The sequence below is a fragment of the Chiloscyllium plagiosum genome, unplaced genomic scaffold, assembly GCF_037043375.1.
Source record: "Chiloscyllium plagiosum isolate Xiang-an unplaced genomic scaffold, Cpla_swu_hap1 HiC_scaffold_24, whole genome shotgun sequence".
NCBI classification, from domain to species: Eukaryota; Metazoa; Chordata; class Chondrichthyes; order Orectolobiformes; family Hemiscylliidae; genus Chiloscyllium; species Chiloscyllium plagiosum.
Window position 1 is genome coordinate 45528497 of NW_028270162.1, and position 15606 is coordinate 45544102.

The 15606-nt window shown below is 42.7% G+C and overlaps 1 protein-coding gene across 3 annotated transcripts in view; it reads right to left on the reverse strand.

Moving 5' to 3' along the window:
• Positions 1-15606, reverse strand: part of kremen1 (kringle containing transmembrane protein 1) — a 214769-nt gene that overhangs the window by 21743 nt on the left and 177420 nt on the right. The window contains exon 9 of one of the 3 annotated variants that reach the window (XM_043715909.2): positions 3200-8859. The exons of the other annotated variants lie outside the window; for them this stretch is intronic. Within the exon in view, the coding sequence (XP_043571844.1) occupies positions 8703-8859 (157 nt within the window). The 3' untranslated portion in view covers positions 3200-8702. Of the gene's footprint in view, positions 1-3199; positions 8860-15606 lie in introns of those variants that run through there. 3 annotated transcript variants of the gene reach the window in all.

Here is a 15606-nt window from a genome sequence, read left to right on the forward strand (position 1 = left end):
ATTAGCTTTGGTTTATCTTTCAATCTTTAAGTCTGGCAGGCTATAATTTCATGCCTCACTAGTTCAGAGCTCCACGTACCACCATTTAGCTCAGCCCTGAGAAGCTGCCATTGCTTTCTGCTGTCAGGTGCTGTCTGATACATTATCAATGAAGCCTGCACAATAAGCTGCAATCTTCAATACAAGAGAAACTCACCAAAATATCCCTTCCAGGACTTCACTCCAGGTTTCAATCTGGGCTGACTTTCATTTGGTTACTGCAGGTCTTTCAACGTTCTATACAAGTCAGATGCACCATGGGTATGTGAGCTGTTTTGGCTCCAAGGGATGAAACGTGGACCTTGTGTGCCCATTTTGGAGATATGAAAAGATGCAACGAAGACTAACCTTGGGGGAGGTGGCTCACTAACATCTCCTGTCTAAAGCACAGCCAGCACAGTGTAGGGTGCAGGCCTGCTATGCATGGCATTGGGTAGCACTCGTCCACAGAAGTTAAATGTGGTCAAAACAAATATTAAACACTCATTGTGCTGGAGCCAAGCTGAGCTGTAGTGCTGACATACTCCAGAGTACATCAACTGCAAACTCCAACCACCAACATTCACCCAACAGCCTCCCGTAACCCCTCCCCATCGCCAAAATTCTCTCCTTCCTTGTTACGAGACATTCCTCTCTCAGGCTCGTTACTAATGGGTTACTTCAAGAGGGCAAGCTGTTCAAGGAGGAGTGACAGGCACAGCACAGGCAGCACACGCACAGGCAGCACAGGCACGGGCAGCACAGGCACTGGCAGCACAGGCACAGGCAGAAAATGTGTTGCTGGAAAAGCGCAGCAGGTCAGGCAGAATCCAGGGAACAGGAGAATCGACGTTTCGGGCACCTGTTCCCTGGATGCTGCCTGACCTGCTGCGCTTTTCCAGCAACACATTTTCAGCTCTGATCTGCAGACCTCACTTTCTCTTCCAGGCACAGGCAACACAGGCAGCACAGGCACAGGCACAGGCAGCACAGGCACAGGTAACATAGCACAGGCAGCACATGCAGCACAGACACAGGTAGCACAAGCACAAGCACAGGCAGCACAGGCACAGGTAACACAACTATCAATATTATTCAGGTGCCAGATTCAATTTTGTGTTTACCTGAGGGCCTTTGGTGTGAATACACAATGATGCCACATAACTGCGTTTATTCCTCACTGACTTCTGCCTTTACTCCTGACCAATATCTGACAGTTATAATTTGGGAAGGGCAGGAACTTACTTCAGTTTGAATTGCACAGGATGTCTCCTTATCTATAGGATACATTTGGTATGATTCCCAAAGAAACACTTATGAGGTTGTCTATTAGATCTTCAAGATCCCCTTACCTACAAGAAGGTAGATGTGTCCTGGTAAATTAAATCAGGCTGACTGAATCCAAATACCTTTCTAGCCTTACTAGCTTTCTTAAGTGCTTTACTACAGAGTTAAATGTTGCAGGTCTATTATCACATCACGATTTGGTACACGTGTTGTCTCTAACCTCACTTGGGTAATGGGAAATGGAGTGAGAGAGGAATATAAAGAAGGAAGATTAAAAACTTTCCTATAAAGATCAAGGAGTAATCAGCACCAACCATTGACACTTCCTTCAACAGTCTAGTGCTGCCATTATGAGAATTATAACATTATTATGTTGTGCAATTGTGACTTTAAATTTAGTAGATGAGCACGGTGCATCTGACCTGTCCCATGGTCAAACTGGTGCTTTGGCAGCCAGAGACCACAGGAGAAATTGGATTGTTTTAATGAGAAGAAGAGGCAAGGTATTTACACATGGAGATAGTGGCACCAATTTGAGTTTATCCTGAGTCAACCCAAAGTTTCCCGAAATCCCAACAATGTGTTATTAATATTTGTGCTGTCGACTGTCCATTCCTTCTTAGAGGAATTTTAATTAAAATGAGCTCAGTTTACTCAGATGCATGGCTAAAGTGCATTATCACAGGCAAGTGGGCAGAGAAAGCCATTTTTGTAATCAGGTTTTGGGTTTCCCTAGAGACAAGCAACAGAGATTCTGCGTAGTCAGCGGAGAAAAGGCAGCTTGGCTTTATAAGTTACCATAGCCGGGTGTGGGAGAGAGATGGTCTGTATTTGAAGAAATACATTCTGCACCCTTTGATGGAATCTGGGAAACTTGTTCTGTCATGGTCAAAGGAACAGCAGAACAGTCGGTGATGGGATTAAGAAACTCCAAAAACTAAAGAAATTACATGGAGATGCTCACCTGAAATTATGACACAGCAAAACAGGAATACGTGAATCTATTGGAACCCATGGTCTGAAAACATAAAGTGCTGAAGAAACTCAGCAGGTCTGACAGCATCTGGAGAGAGAGAAACAAAGCTAACATTTTTAGTCCGACATTCTGTTGAATGAAAAAGAGTCAAATCGCATTCAAAACATTAAAAACGTTTCTCTCTCTCCACAGGTAACATCAGAGCTGCTGAGCTTTTCCAACATTGTCTGTTTTTATTTCAGGTTTCCAACATCCACGGTATTTTCCTTTTAGCTGAATGTAGCAACTGTGGGGCTGTTTGTTAAAAACATTGTAATCCCATTGGAGAGTGTGATAGATGATAAATGTAAAATGACACATTTCTGTTTTTAGTTTAAAGTAAAAGTTGCCTGAAGAAAATAAGGTTTAGTCAGCAGTGGTTTTAGATTTTTGTTACAGCAAAAAGTTCAGAATATGAAATCCTGACTTATTTTTCCAGCAATTAACTGGATTTTATAATTTCTTTTTAAAGATTTTCAGCCTCTGTGGCGATCGTAACAAAACTGGGGAGTCTCCAGAGATTTTGAATTAATCGGCTGAAGTCACTCTGGTTTTGAGTACTTTGCAACAGTAAACAACCATCTCCACTTTCTTACCACCCGATGCCTGGAGGAAGAATGCCTCATCTTACACCTCGGGTCCCTCCAACTCCACGGCATCAATGTGGATTTCACCAGTTTCCTCATTTCCCCACCCCCCCCACCTTATCCCAGTTCCAATCTTCCAACTTGGCACCGCCTTCATGACCAGTTCTACCTGTCCATCTTCCTTCCCTCCTCTCCGACCAATCACCATTACCCCCACCTCCATCTACCCATTGCAATCTCAGGTACCTTCCCCCCAACCCCAACCCCTCCCATTTATCTCTCCACCCCTTCGGCTCGCAGCCCCATTTCTGATGTAGTGCTTTTGCCTGAAATGTTGATTCTCCTGCTCCTCAGATGCTGTCTGACCTGCTGTGCTTTTCCAGCACCCCACTTCCGACTCTAATCTCCAACACCAGCAGTCCTCACTTTTGCCTAACAGTCAACAAACGTTAATTCAAAAATGGTAGAAAAGCTGGAAATAGAATTAAAAGTTGGTACGAGAAAAGCAGAGTTCATTGAAGTATTGGTTCAATATTGGAACCTTAAAGGAGAGAAAGATAGTCCATATAAATTGAGTTGGCAATGATTCTGTCACAATTGAAACAGCTGGTAAAAGACATGAAAAGAATTTGAAAGAGAAAGTAAATCAAGTCAAAATACATGAACTAGAATTAGAATTTTATAATGTAGAGGGAAAGCCTTGAATTGCAAAAGGAAATTCATAGAATCCCTACAGTGTAGAAGCAGACCATTCAGCCCATACCAACTCTCCAAACAGCATCCCACTCAGACCCTGTACATAGCTAACCCAACTAGCCTGCACATCCCTGGACAATATAACATGGCCGCGCCATCTAACCTGCACATAACTGTTGACTGTGGGAGGAAACCAGAGCAAATTCACACAGACTCAGGGAGAAGATGCAAACTCCAGTCACCCAAGAGTGGAATCCAACCCAGGTGCCTGGCTCTGTGAGGTAGCTGTGCTAACCACTGGGGCACCGTGCTGCCCTTTGAAGCCAAGAAGTTTGAACTCCATTGAAAAAGGCTTCACCTACTTGAACATAAGGAGGAGTAAACTATTTGGCCCCTCAAACCTGCCCCTCCATTCAACTAGTTCATGGACAGGGAGTAGCAGGTAAATCTGACAATTTGAAACATTTGCTACAGGGTTTCAGTGACCACAAGAAATCAGAGTATATTAAAAAATAGTGTTCTGGCAGAAATAACAACTGGACCTTGATCAGTTGGGCCAATGATTCAAAGAGTGACAAATGGAGTTTAATTTAGATAACTAACAGGAGTTCCATTTTGGTAAGGCAAACCAGGGCAGGACTTGTTTAGTTTTAATGGTAGGGCCCCGGGTATTGTTGCTGAACAAAGAGACCTAGAGGTGCAGGTGCATAGTTCCTTGAAAGTGGGGTCACAGGTAGACAGGGTGGTGAAGGAGGTTTCTGGCACGCTTGCCCTCATTGGCCAGAACACCGAGTATAGGGGTTGGGAGGTCAGGTTGCTACTGCACAGGACATTGGTGAGGCCACTTTTTGAATACTGCATTCAGTTCTGCTCTCCTTTCTATAGCAAATATGTTGTTAACCTTGAGTGGGCTCAGAAAAGATTTACAAAGATGTTGCTGGGACTGGAGCATTTGAGTTATGGGGCTTTTTTCCATGGAGAGTCTGAGGCTAAGGGATGACCTTAAAGGTTTATAAAATCATGACGGGGATGGAGAGGATGAATGGTTCAGGTCTTTTTCTCAGAGTGGGGGCATAGGTTTAAGGTGAGAGGGGAAATATTTAAAAGGTCCTGATGGGTAACTTTCATGCAGAGGGTGTGTATGGAATGAGCTGCCAGAGGAGGTGGTAGAGGTGGTGCAATTAAAGGGCATTTGGATGGGTACATGAAGAGGAAGGGTTGGAAGGGATATGAGGCAAATGTTAGCAAATGGGACAGATTGAGTCAGATTGGGATCTCTGATTGGCACGGCCACTTGGACTGAAGGGCCTGTTTCCATGCTGTATGACAATGACAATGACTGTTTGACTCTACAACTATGATGTTTCTAAAATTAGGGACACTGTGGTTTTAAGCTAATGCACAGACTCATAGGCACATGGACTAACCTGCAGGCACAAATTGTTGTTTTTGCAAGCCCACAGAGGAGCTGGAGAGACAATGAAGAGAACACTAATGACAATGAAGGGAATTGAAAGATTGAAAAGACAAATGCTTCTTAAAGAAAAGGACAGTACAGAGAATAGGAATGAATTAAGGAGCCCAATATTGCATGATAACAATGTGAACTTTAATCATCATGGGATAGGGCTATTGGCAACATAGCCATTTCTCTGCTATTTAAGAGGAAGGACTTTCCTCTCTGGAAAAGGAGCTTTACATTTTACTGTTACATGTATTTAGTTTGATATATCTTAAAAACCATGAAGCCATCATGTTGGACTGTTTGGTAAACAATGTGACAACATAAGGAGAGAACATTACTTGTATTCTATCTGGTAAGTTAATTATAATTTAGTTGGTGATGTTTGAAATATGTTATGTAGTTATATTTTAATAACATTTATGAAAACTCATCAAAACGGGGAGGTGCTAGAATTGCAAGGTTTATAAGGTTTTTATGTTTTACGATTATAGCTTTAAAGTAAATGAAGGGAATCGTGTGTAAAGACTGTGGCTGTTCTATATTTTTGATTGTGACTGACTTGGGAAATTAGCTGTTTTAAAAAGCAAGGGTTGTTCAAGGGTTGCTGTAGTTTGTGCAAGTAAGTAACCTGATGCTTATTGTAAGTGCTGATTATAGAGCTGCTTGTTTAAGAAGTGGCTGAAGTTTAGTTTGCAGGCAAGCTGGATCTGAGGGTATCTACAAATGGAGATTCAACCAGCAACAAACAGCTGATTGGTCTTTGACCAGGTATCAATGACAAAGGCCTTCTACTTGCCAAGAATGATGGAACTCTGGGGAGACCCAAGGTCTGTGTATGGTAAACTCAGACACTGGTGCCATTATCAGGTAGTTGCACGTCTTGGGACTGTGACCAAAATGGTGAGGAGCTATCAGATCTCCTCAAGAACTGTCTCTGTTCTCTGAAGGTAAACCAGTTTAAGCCTAAAGAAACTCAATTTATTTTTCTGTCAGCAATTGCTGTGCACTGTAGCTTGTGGGCGGCACAGTGGCCTTTGGCGGCACGGTGGCCTGTTTCCGCACTGTAAGTAATCTAATCTAAAATAAAATAAGTCAAAGTGAACACTTCATACTTGTGACCCACTTATCCGGAGCCTCCTGAAAACAAGTGGAAGCATCCGGAGAAGGAAGTTCAGGAATTAACATTCTGATCAGCACAAGAAACATCTCAGCAAATCCTGGGAACAGGAGCCACTGAACTGTTTTCCCAGTTTTTCTCCCTGCCCATAACATCTACGGTTTTCTTCTGTTGGCATTTGTCTGTTTGTGTGTAAGGGGGGGGGGGGGGTTAACAAGAGAGTGAGGGCTTTAATTAGTTGAGTGGACTAATATGACTAAGGTCTATTTATTTGGAATAAATAGTCATTCTTATTAAGTACAGAAACCTGGTTCATGCCTTCTGTCTAAAAGACAGGTGAAATGGACAATTCGGCGTAGTTTTCAAAACCTTATCCTTCATAATAACTCCAAGAACAGTGGGGATGGATTTTCAGTACACTACCCCAGTGATGCACAACATGTCACTGGTTCTGCAAACATCTCTGCAGTCCAGCTGACAGTGAGCACTGGTTGCTTGATTGTTAAAGACATAAAGGAGGGTTTAGATTGTTTTAATAAGAAAAGACAGTGCAAGGCGTTCATGCTTGGAGACCATGGCACCAGGCCTTGTACTTACCAATGCACTGAGCTTGGGTCTCCACACAATCCCAAAAATGTATTGTAGGGATTCAGTGTAAAAGGTGCTGTAGACTGCCTATTGAGTTTTAAGATGAATTGGAGTTGGGACCAAAGATACCTAAATAACACTTGTCATTGGATATCAGATTATGGCTTTCATGTTAGAATCGGGAAGAGTGTTAAATAATCTATTTTTCAGATCAGGTTTCGGGCTTCTTTACAAATCAGTAAAATCTCAGACAGGTAGAGATTATGTGTGGCCAGCAGACAGAAGGGTCACCTGATTATGCATCTTACTCTTGCCAGATGGGAGAGGGAGATGGTCTCCAGTTGAAGAAATGAACCCTGGGAGATCTATTTTGGCACGGCCAAAGAGATGATGAATAATTAGAACAGGCTTTACTGGTGGTGGTGGAAAGTCACCAAAAAAGCTAAGGCAATGCCCGGAGACAGTCAATTAAAGGTATTCCTCAATGGACTGACAATACCCGATCTCATCGAAGGCTAGAAGCAACAGTGTATTGTTTAATAAAAGGAATGTGATTCCATGGAGAATGTAATGCGTGATAAGTATAAAACGGAATCTTTCTATCTGTATTTTAATATGTAACTTAGGACAAAAAGAAAATAGTGTTTAGTCAATTGTGTTTATAGTCATTTCTTACAGTAAATGTATTTGACTGCCATTACTTCACCTATCAGCTGGAGGTTTGAATTTTTAAAAAAAATGTTATCAGTCTCTAGCAGTAGTTATACAGCAGGGCTGGCAGAAAACTGAGATCAGGTCACAGCCCAACACCACGCCAGGTAACTGAGCATTCTGAAGAGTACCTGACAGAGATATAAACAACAGAAACAAAAACAAACAAGTAAAAACAAGTACAAGTGAAATCCCGCACATGCATGAGGATACTTCTTTTGGACTTAAGCTTTTCTGAAAAGGCAGGAGAGGCTTGCTTAAGGTTTAGCTTTGACTGAATGAAGGAAACCCCAACAAAACAGAACCATCCCCAGCTCAGTCAGCCCTGCATGTTCATCCTACGTGATTAGACTCTGGTATTAGCAACTGAGCATCATTTTAGTACAAGGAACTTTGGCATTCCCACATTAGAATTTGCAAACTCCCACTCTGAGTTGAATATAGCCAATAGATTACCAGGACAGAGTTATACAAGTGAGCCTATTTCTGAATCCTTCGCATGATTCTTCACCCTCGCAGTAATGGCTCTGTGATGCTGCACACTGGTGAAGCCTTTGGAGGCTGAATTGGACCTTGCTATTCACTGTCAATTTTCCAGTGGTCTTCTGCCAAGCAGAACATGGTTCCTTCTGGTCCTTACCTGCAATGTGGTTGCAAATCAAATTTGATAATTTAAAAAGTTAAGGTTTTCACTCTTCCGCAACTGTTAAGAAATCACCCGTAGAGCTCAATGAGATCGTGCAGACAAGCATGGCTTGAAGGGCTGTATGAACACAGTAGAAGAGTCACCCACAGAAGAATGAATTCACTATCCGAACTGCATCTATATCCAAGAGGATTCTGAAAGTCAAGTGAAGTGTCTTTCCCTTATTAGACCCCAAGAGAATTCCAGTCGATACAATGTACAGTCTCATGCTGGTGACAGTCTCACCCTTGTTCAACTGCAAGAGTGTTGCACACAAAAGCCGAGATCGTTCAGTTTTACTGAGCTCTTGCCTTTGGAGATGTCAGCCAACTGGTCTTGCGGTGGTCCAAATGAGCATGCGCGAGTGCGTGTATCTGTGAGAAGTGCTTAATTCAGTGAGATTAAAGCCACCTCCACGCTGAGGTATCAAAGTGCTGGATGTTGCAACTGAAAGATAACTTAAAGCAGTTTCCGTGGTTGAAGACGAGAGGCGGAGATTGTTGGGGTGTGAAGTCCTCTGTTGGTGCAGTAAGTTAGTCACCCACAAGTGGACTCCGATCGCCATGCTGGTTCTTCAGTTTTTTCTTAAAGAACAAAATAGTCGAGGGTTTATAGGTGATGACCCAGGGTTCAGATGGAGATGGCTGGCTACAATTCTCTGAGCTGTCTTGTGCGGGAATTCGGCGTGACCTAGAGGAAAATAAATAAAACTTCTAAGTAAAAACAGAAAGAACTGCGAATGCTGTGAATGAGAAACAAAAGCAGAAATTGCTGGAAAGGCTCAGCAGGTCTGGCAGCATCCGTGCAGAGAAATCAGAGGTAACGTTTCGGGTTTGGTGACCCTCAGAACTGATAGTAGCTAGGAAAATGTTGGCTCATATGCAGGAGATAGGGTGGGGGGAGGGGTTAAGGAGTTAACGAAAAGAAGAGCTAGAACCAAAGAGAAGGAAGAACAGTTGAACAGACAAAGGAGGGGATAACGATCTCGCTATGAGGGTGAATAGCTGCTATTGAAAACTTTTAAATCCCAAGTTTAATTGATCTTTAATCCATGGATGCTTTGCATTTCATTATGCTCATTTTTAACGATGCTCCATCCTCCATTATGAAGCAGGAAGGTGAGATTTATGGCATGATATCTATTCCTTAATAAAGGGATTATACCACCAAGGGTGTGTTAACATGGCACATTTACTGTTTCCACAAATACAGGCAGCAATACACTTGAAATGTCACACCTACTTATGTAATTGATTTTAAGATTAATTTAAGATTACTTTTAAGGTTGATTTACAACTTCTGGCCAACATTGGAAACTGCAGGGAGTGTAGCTTTTAGAAAAGATAGACCAAAGCGGGGATGAGGCCTGAATGAAAAAAGCTGAAGTTACGTTAAACAATCATGAAAGCACTGATGTATTAACCCTTTGTGCAAAAGGTTGGGCATAAAAGTTAGAAAATCTTAGTTACTATAATAACACTTGTTAAGTACTATTATACAGCCTTAGCCACAATACTTAAAGCAGCATTGACAACCGAGTTGGAGAGGCAGCATCAAAGGTTCACTGGATTGTTTCCAGGCAAAGGGGGGTTTTCCCATGATGAGAGATTGAGTAGAATACATCTATATTCTCTGGACTTTGGAAAAAATGAAAGTTAGCCTTTTTGATTTGAAAATAGATAAATAGAATTGAAATGAAGGGAAGTTATTCTAAACTATTTAGACCATACTTAGATTGTTGCATTCAGTTTCTAGCTGCTGTTTTATAAAAAATTGAGAGGGTGCAGAAGAGATTTAGTAGGTCCAGAACTGCGTGAACATCATGTCAGAAAAGGAATACCAGGCTAGGTTGCTTTTTGCTTGAATAATGAATGACGAGAATTTACCTAATGGAGGTATTTAAAATCATGTATATTATATTAGAGTGATAAAGAGAGAATGTTTACTCTTGCATGGAAAAGTCTAGAGGACATCAACATAAGATTTTCATCAAGAAATCCTCCCAACCCACTCTCAATCAGCAGCAACATTGTATGCAGGAGGCACCAAAATGAATAACGTGGCACCTACTCAGCAATACTCTGCTCACCAACACTCAGTTTGGGTCCTGGCAGGGTCACTCAGCCACTGACCTCATTATAGCCTTAGGTCAAACATGGACAAGAGAGCTGAACTCAAGAGGATGATATCAAGGCAGTTTTTCACTGAGTGTAGTATCAAGGAGCCTGAGCAAAACTAGAACCTTTGGGAATCTGATGAAAATTCTCTCCTGTTTGGTGACATAGCTAGTTGATAGTTGGAAAATAGTTTGTCGTGATTAATCATCTCAGTTCCAGGCAGCATTCTCTAATTTTGTTTCCAGTTAAATTGACATACGAGGTCTATGCATAGCAATGACTTCTGGAATTGGAAGTCAAAGCCATGATCAGCATGTCAATGCCAATTACCATGCACAGAACCTTGGAGGGACTGAGCACGTGCACAACCGGGCAGCTTAGAGAGAATACTGGTTATAGAACACCATTGAAGGATCAGGCTTGAGAGGTTGTTTGGTTTATTCCTGCTCCAATGCCTTACATTCTTATTTGCAAATATCATAAGTCCAGAAAATTCAAGCTGTTTTGCACTGAAACCCAACCTGACCCAACCTATTCAATTATTTGTCTCATGAGTCAGTAAATACAAGTTACACCTCTTTGGTGTGGTTGTAGTGCCCTCATACCTGGAATAAAGAGCCGAACCAGCAGGAACACTGGCATCATGCAGCATACCTCATGCTGAAACCATCTCTGAAACACATACTGTACCGATTCTAAAGTTGAAAACGATCGTTGACTTGACAAAGCCATCACAATCTTTGATGATAATATCTTGTCAAATGCCAGAAGCTCAAAGGCTGGTTTTCGGGGCATTTAGAAGCAGAGAGGAGTTCAAACAACTCTTGAGTCTTTCAGCTCCATTTTCAGGTATAATTATAAGCTGACAGTCACTCTGTTTAAGGCCTTCAGTCTTCCAATTTCTGAAGAGAGAGGCGCTGCCATGGAAACAGCAGAGTCATGCCAATCCACAGTGCACCATTAAAGGCCAAGTTCAGAACTGCTCTGCATTTTGAATGTGTGACCTTTTACATTTATTTTCTATGAGGCAGAAAAGCTGAAATGCTGCACATTGCAGTTAAAGGTGTCACTGATGGAAATGGGGAATTCCTCAGTTCTTTTATCCCCTTGTGCAGCACCTGCAATGTGGTTGTGTTGAAGCAACTTACTTAATTTTACTTTTCTGGTTGAAGGCTTTTCTAACAACCCAGCTCTTGGAGAATGATATATTTGCGGCAGTACCAAATGCCCAGAAGGGATAACAAATGAACAAGCTACAATATTTCTGTAAAATTCTCATTCCTACTCCAAACACATATTTCGATATGGCCTAGTGGGTATTCTCCATTTCAACAACGATGTCGCCCCTCTCCCAAATTGAAGGTGGCTTGTATTCTGGTTTCAATGCATGCCAGCCAACTGTGTAAAAGGAGACCAATATTTCAACTGCCTTCAGCATTTATTTTACTTGTATGTCCAAGTTTGGTCCTGCAGCTATTTTTGGCTGCACATTTGGAACATATCATTCTAGCATCAATATCATTCAAGAGTGTATGCATGGAGAGAGCGACTTTACATTCTTCAGTGTGGTGTTTATTTCAACATTTTGTTCAATAATAATTTGACATAAAACGAAACCTGAGAAGGGCCTGACACTGAGTATCTTGAACTGTTAGAATGTAGGAAATGCACCAACCAATTTGTGCACAACTCAGCCTTATACCACCAGAAGAGGCAGTGGTGTAATGGTATTGCTATGGAACTAGCAACCCATTAGCCTAAATTGACATTTTAGGGGAATTGCATGCTAACCCCCCGCATAGCAATGGTGAAAATAGGTTTCAATAAGATCTGGAAATGCCCTAGTCCCCTTGAGGGAAGCCAGACTCCAGACCCACAGCAATGTGGTTGAGTCCTTACTGCCATTTGAAACGTCCAGCAAGCCATTCAGTTGTATCCAACCAAAGAAAGTCTAAGAAAGGAATGAAATCAGATGAACCTAGCCATCAGAAATAACAATGGCAAGTTAAGCAAACTGCAAAATCCTCCTGATCAACATCCAGGGGTGAGAGGCACTTGAGGCAAAATTGGCACAGCTGTCCCATAAACTAGCTGAAAATGTGTTGCTGGAAAAGTTTATGCCCGAAACGTCGATTCTCCTGTTCCTTGGATGCTGCCTGACCTGCTGCGCTTTTCCAGCAACACATTTTCAGCTCTGATCTCCAGCATCTGCAGACCTCATTTTCTCCAGTCCCATAAACTAATCAAGCAACAGCCTGATATAGTCATACACATGGAATCATATCTTACAGGTCTGGCCCCAGGCATCATCATCACTATCCTTGAGTGTGTTCTGTCTTAGACCCAAAGCAGGACAGAGCCAGTAGAGATTGCTGCATAGTGGTATACAGGAGGGAAGGGGTTGACTTGGGAGCAGTATTCACTGCAAGCTGCATGGCTATGTGGCCATGCAACTGCTCGGAAGGTCTTTGCACTGACTTCCAACTTCAGTAGATATTGCCAAACATGGACCCTGGAGGTTGGCACAGTGGCAGGAAGAATTAGAGGGAAAGTAGCCTGGAAGCCATCTACATTGAGCCCAAACCCCATGAAGTGTCATGGCATCAGGTCAACCATGGACAAGGAAATTGCCTGCTGATTATCACCTACTGCACAACCTCAGCTGATGGATCAATATTCCTCCATGTTGAATATCACTTGGAGGAAGCATGGAGGGTGGTAAGAGCACAGAATATATCTTGGATGGGGAACTTCAATGTCCACCACCAAGAGTGGCTCCATAGTAGCATCAGTGATAGAGCTGGTCAGGTTCCTATGACAGGTGGTAAGGGAACCAACAGGAGGGAAAAATCTTCTTGACCTCACTGAAGTTTTGCAGATGAATCCATCCATGTCAGCCCTTGTGGAGAAGTACATGTGTTGTACATGTGTTACCTGCCACTTATTGAAGATACTCTCCACTATTTCAGGTGACATTATCACTGTGCTAAATGGTATAGCAACTCAAAACTGGACATCCCTGAGACACTGCCAGTCATCAGCAGCAATAGAATCGGAACCAAAGACAATCTGCAACATCAGGACCTGGCGTGTCCACCATTCTATCATTACCAATAAACTGGGAGATCAACCCTCCTTCAATGAAGACTATGGGAGGGCATAGCAGGAACAGCTATGAGGAGTCAATGTCTTGAAGCTACAAGACAAGACTACTTGTATGCCAGACATGGGAAGCAGTGTGCACTATACAGCACTAACAATCCCACACACCAATTGATCTGACCTTTATTGACAGGGGAACCCAGTATACACCTAAGAGAAATACAGCTGGAGGTGGCAAGTGGATGATCCAATTTAGTCTCCTTCTGAGGTTCCCAGTACCAGAGATACCAGCCCTCAGCCAATTCAATTCACTCCATGTAATAAAGAAACAATGGAAGTGACCAGATACTGCAACAACTACGAGTCCTGACAATTTTGCAGCAATAGTACTGAAGATTTGTGCTCCAGAAATGGCCATGCCTCTAGCCAAGCTGTTCCAGTACAGATAAAACACAGGCATCGACCTGACAATGCAGGAAACTGTCCATGTACGTCCTAGATATGAAAAGCAGGACAAATCCAACCTGGCCAATTACTGCTCCATCAGTCCGCTCTCAATCATTGGTAAAATGATGGAAGGGGTCATCAACAGTGCTATCAAGCAGCACCTGCTCAGTCATAACCTACTCAGTGAGGCCCAGTTTGGGATCTGCCAGATTAATATTGAATTTGAGTCCAGCATCAAGGAGCCCTAGCAAAGCTGGAGTCAATCAGATTCAGGGAGGAATCTCTCTGCTGGTTGGAATCATACCTGGGACAAAGGATGATGGCTGTGGTCGTGGAGGTCAATCATCTCAGCCCCAGGATATTCCTACAGAGTTCCTCAGGTAGAGTCCTAGGCCCAACCATCTTCAACTGCTTCATCAATTACCTTCCCTCCATCACAAGGTCAGAAGTGAGGATGTTCACTGATATTGAAGCAGTTTGTATCCATATGCAGCAAAAGCTGGACAACACTTATACTTGGACTGATAAGTGGCAGGTAACACATGTACAGCACAAATATTGGGCACTGACCATCTCTGATAAGAGAGAAATTTAACTTTCAATGGCATTACCATCACTGAATTTCTCATTATCAACATTTTAGGAGTTGTTATTGATCAGGAATATAAACTATGTACCTACAAGAGCACGTTACAGACTATCAAGCCAACATTGAATAGTTCACCTGCTGACTCCTCAAAGCCTGTCCACCATCTACAAGGTATAAGTCAGGCGTGTGATGGAATACTCTCCACTTACTTGTATGGGTGCAGCTCTAAAGTACTCAAGTAACTTGAAACCATCCATTTGGTTAATGACCCAACCACCACCTTCAACATTGATTTCCTTCACCACCAAGGCAATATCTCACCAAGGTTTCTCTCGCAGCTCTTTAAAACCTGTGACATCTACCACCTAGAAGGGTAAGAGCATCAGATGCATGGAAATGTCACCACTTGCAAGGTCCCCTTTAAACCACTCATCATTCTGACTTGGAATTATATCACCGTTATTAACTGTAGCTGAGTCAAAATCCTGGCATTCCTTCCCTAAATGCCCTGTGGGCATCTCTGCCCCTAAGAACTGTGGCAGTTAAAGAAGCAACCTCACCATCACTTTCTGCAGGGCAATTAGTGATGGGCAATGAATGATGTCCCGTAGACCCCCATGAACACATGAAATAATCTGTTCTTCTGGTGCCTGGCTTGAACAGTTGCTAAACTGCTTATGGCCTGTTGTTGGTCTGCCCTGGGGGGGGGGGCGGGGGGGGGTGGAATTGGGAATGGAGAATGGGATTCCTGCCTTAAAACTGGTGAGCCTAACTGGGATCAGTGCCTCAGTCAGGCTCTAGTATTTTCTCGGATTCTCCCCCTCCACTTCTCCCACTCTGTCCATTCCCAACTTTGGAGAGCTCTGAAACCTTGGTCTTTGTTCTCTGTTTTGTTCCCTCTGTTGGTTGCTCAGATAGTCTGGATTTAGTAACTAAAACAGAACCAAACATAAGTAGCCACCAATAACGCGGGTGAGGACAAGCCCTGTGATGATATTGGGTGTGGACATGGTCGGCCAAGGTCCAATTGGCTGCCATTACCAAATGCAATTCTCTTGACCTCATTATGGAGGGAAGTGGCGCCTTTTCGGCTCCACTGATATTTCAAAACAAGGAGATGAAATAAATAAAGACTGAACACATGGAACGCATCTCAGGATAATTAATTTACATTCCAAGTAT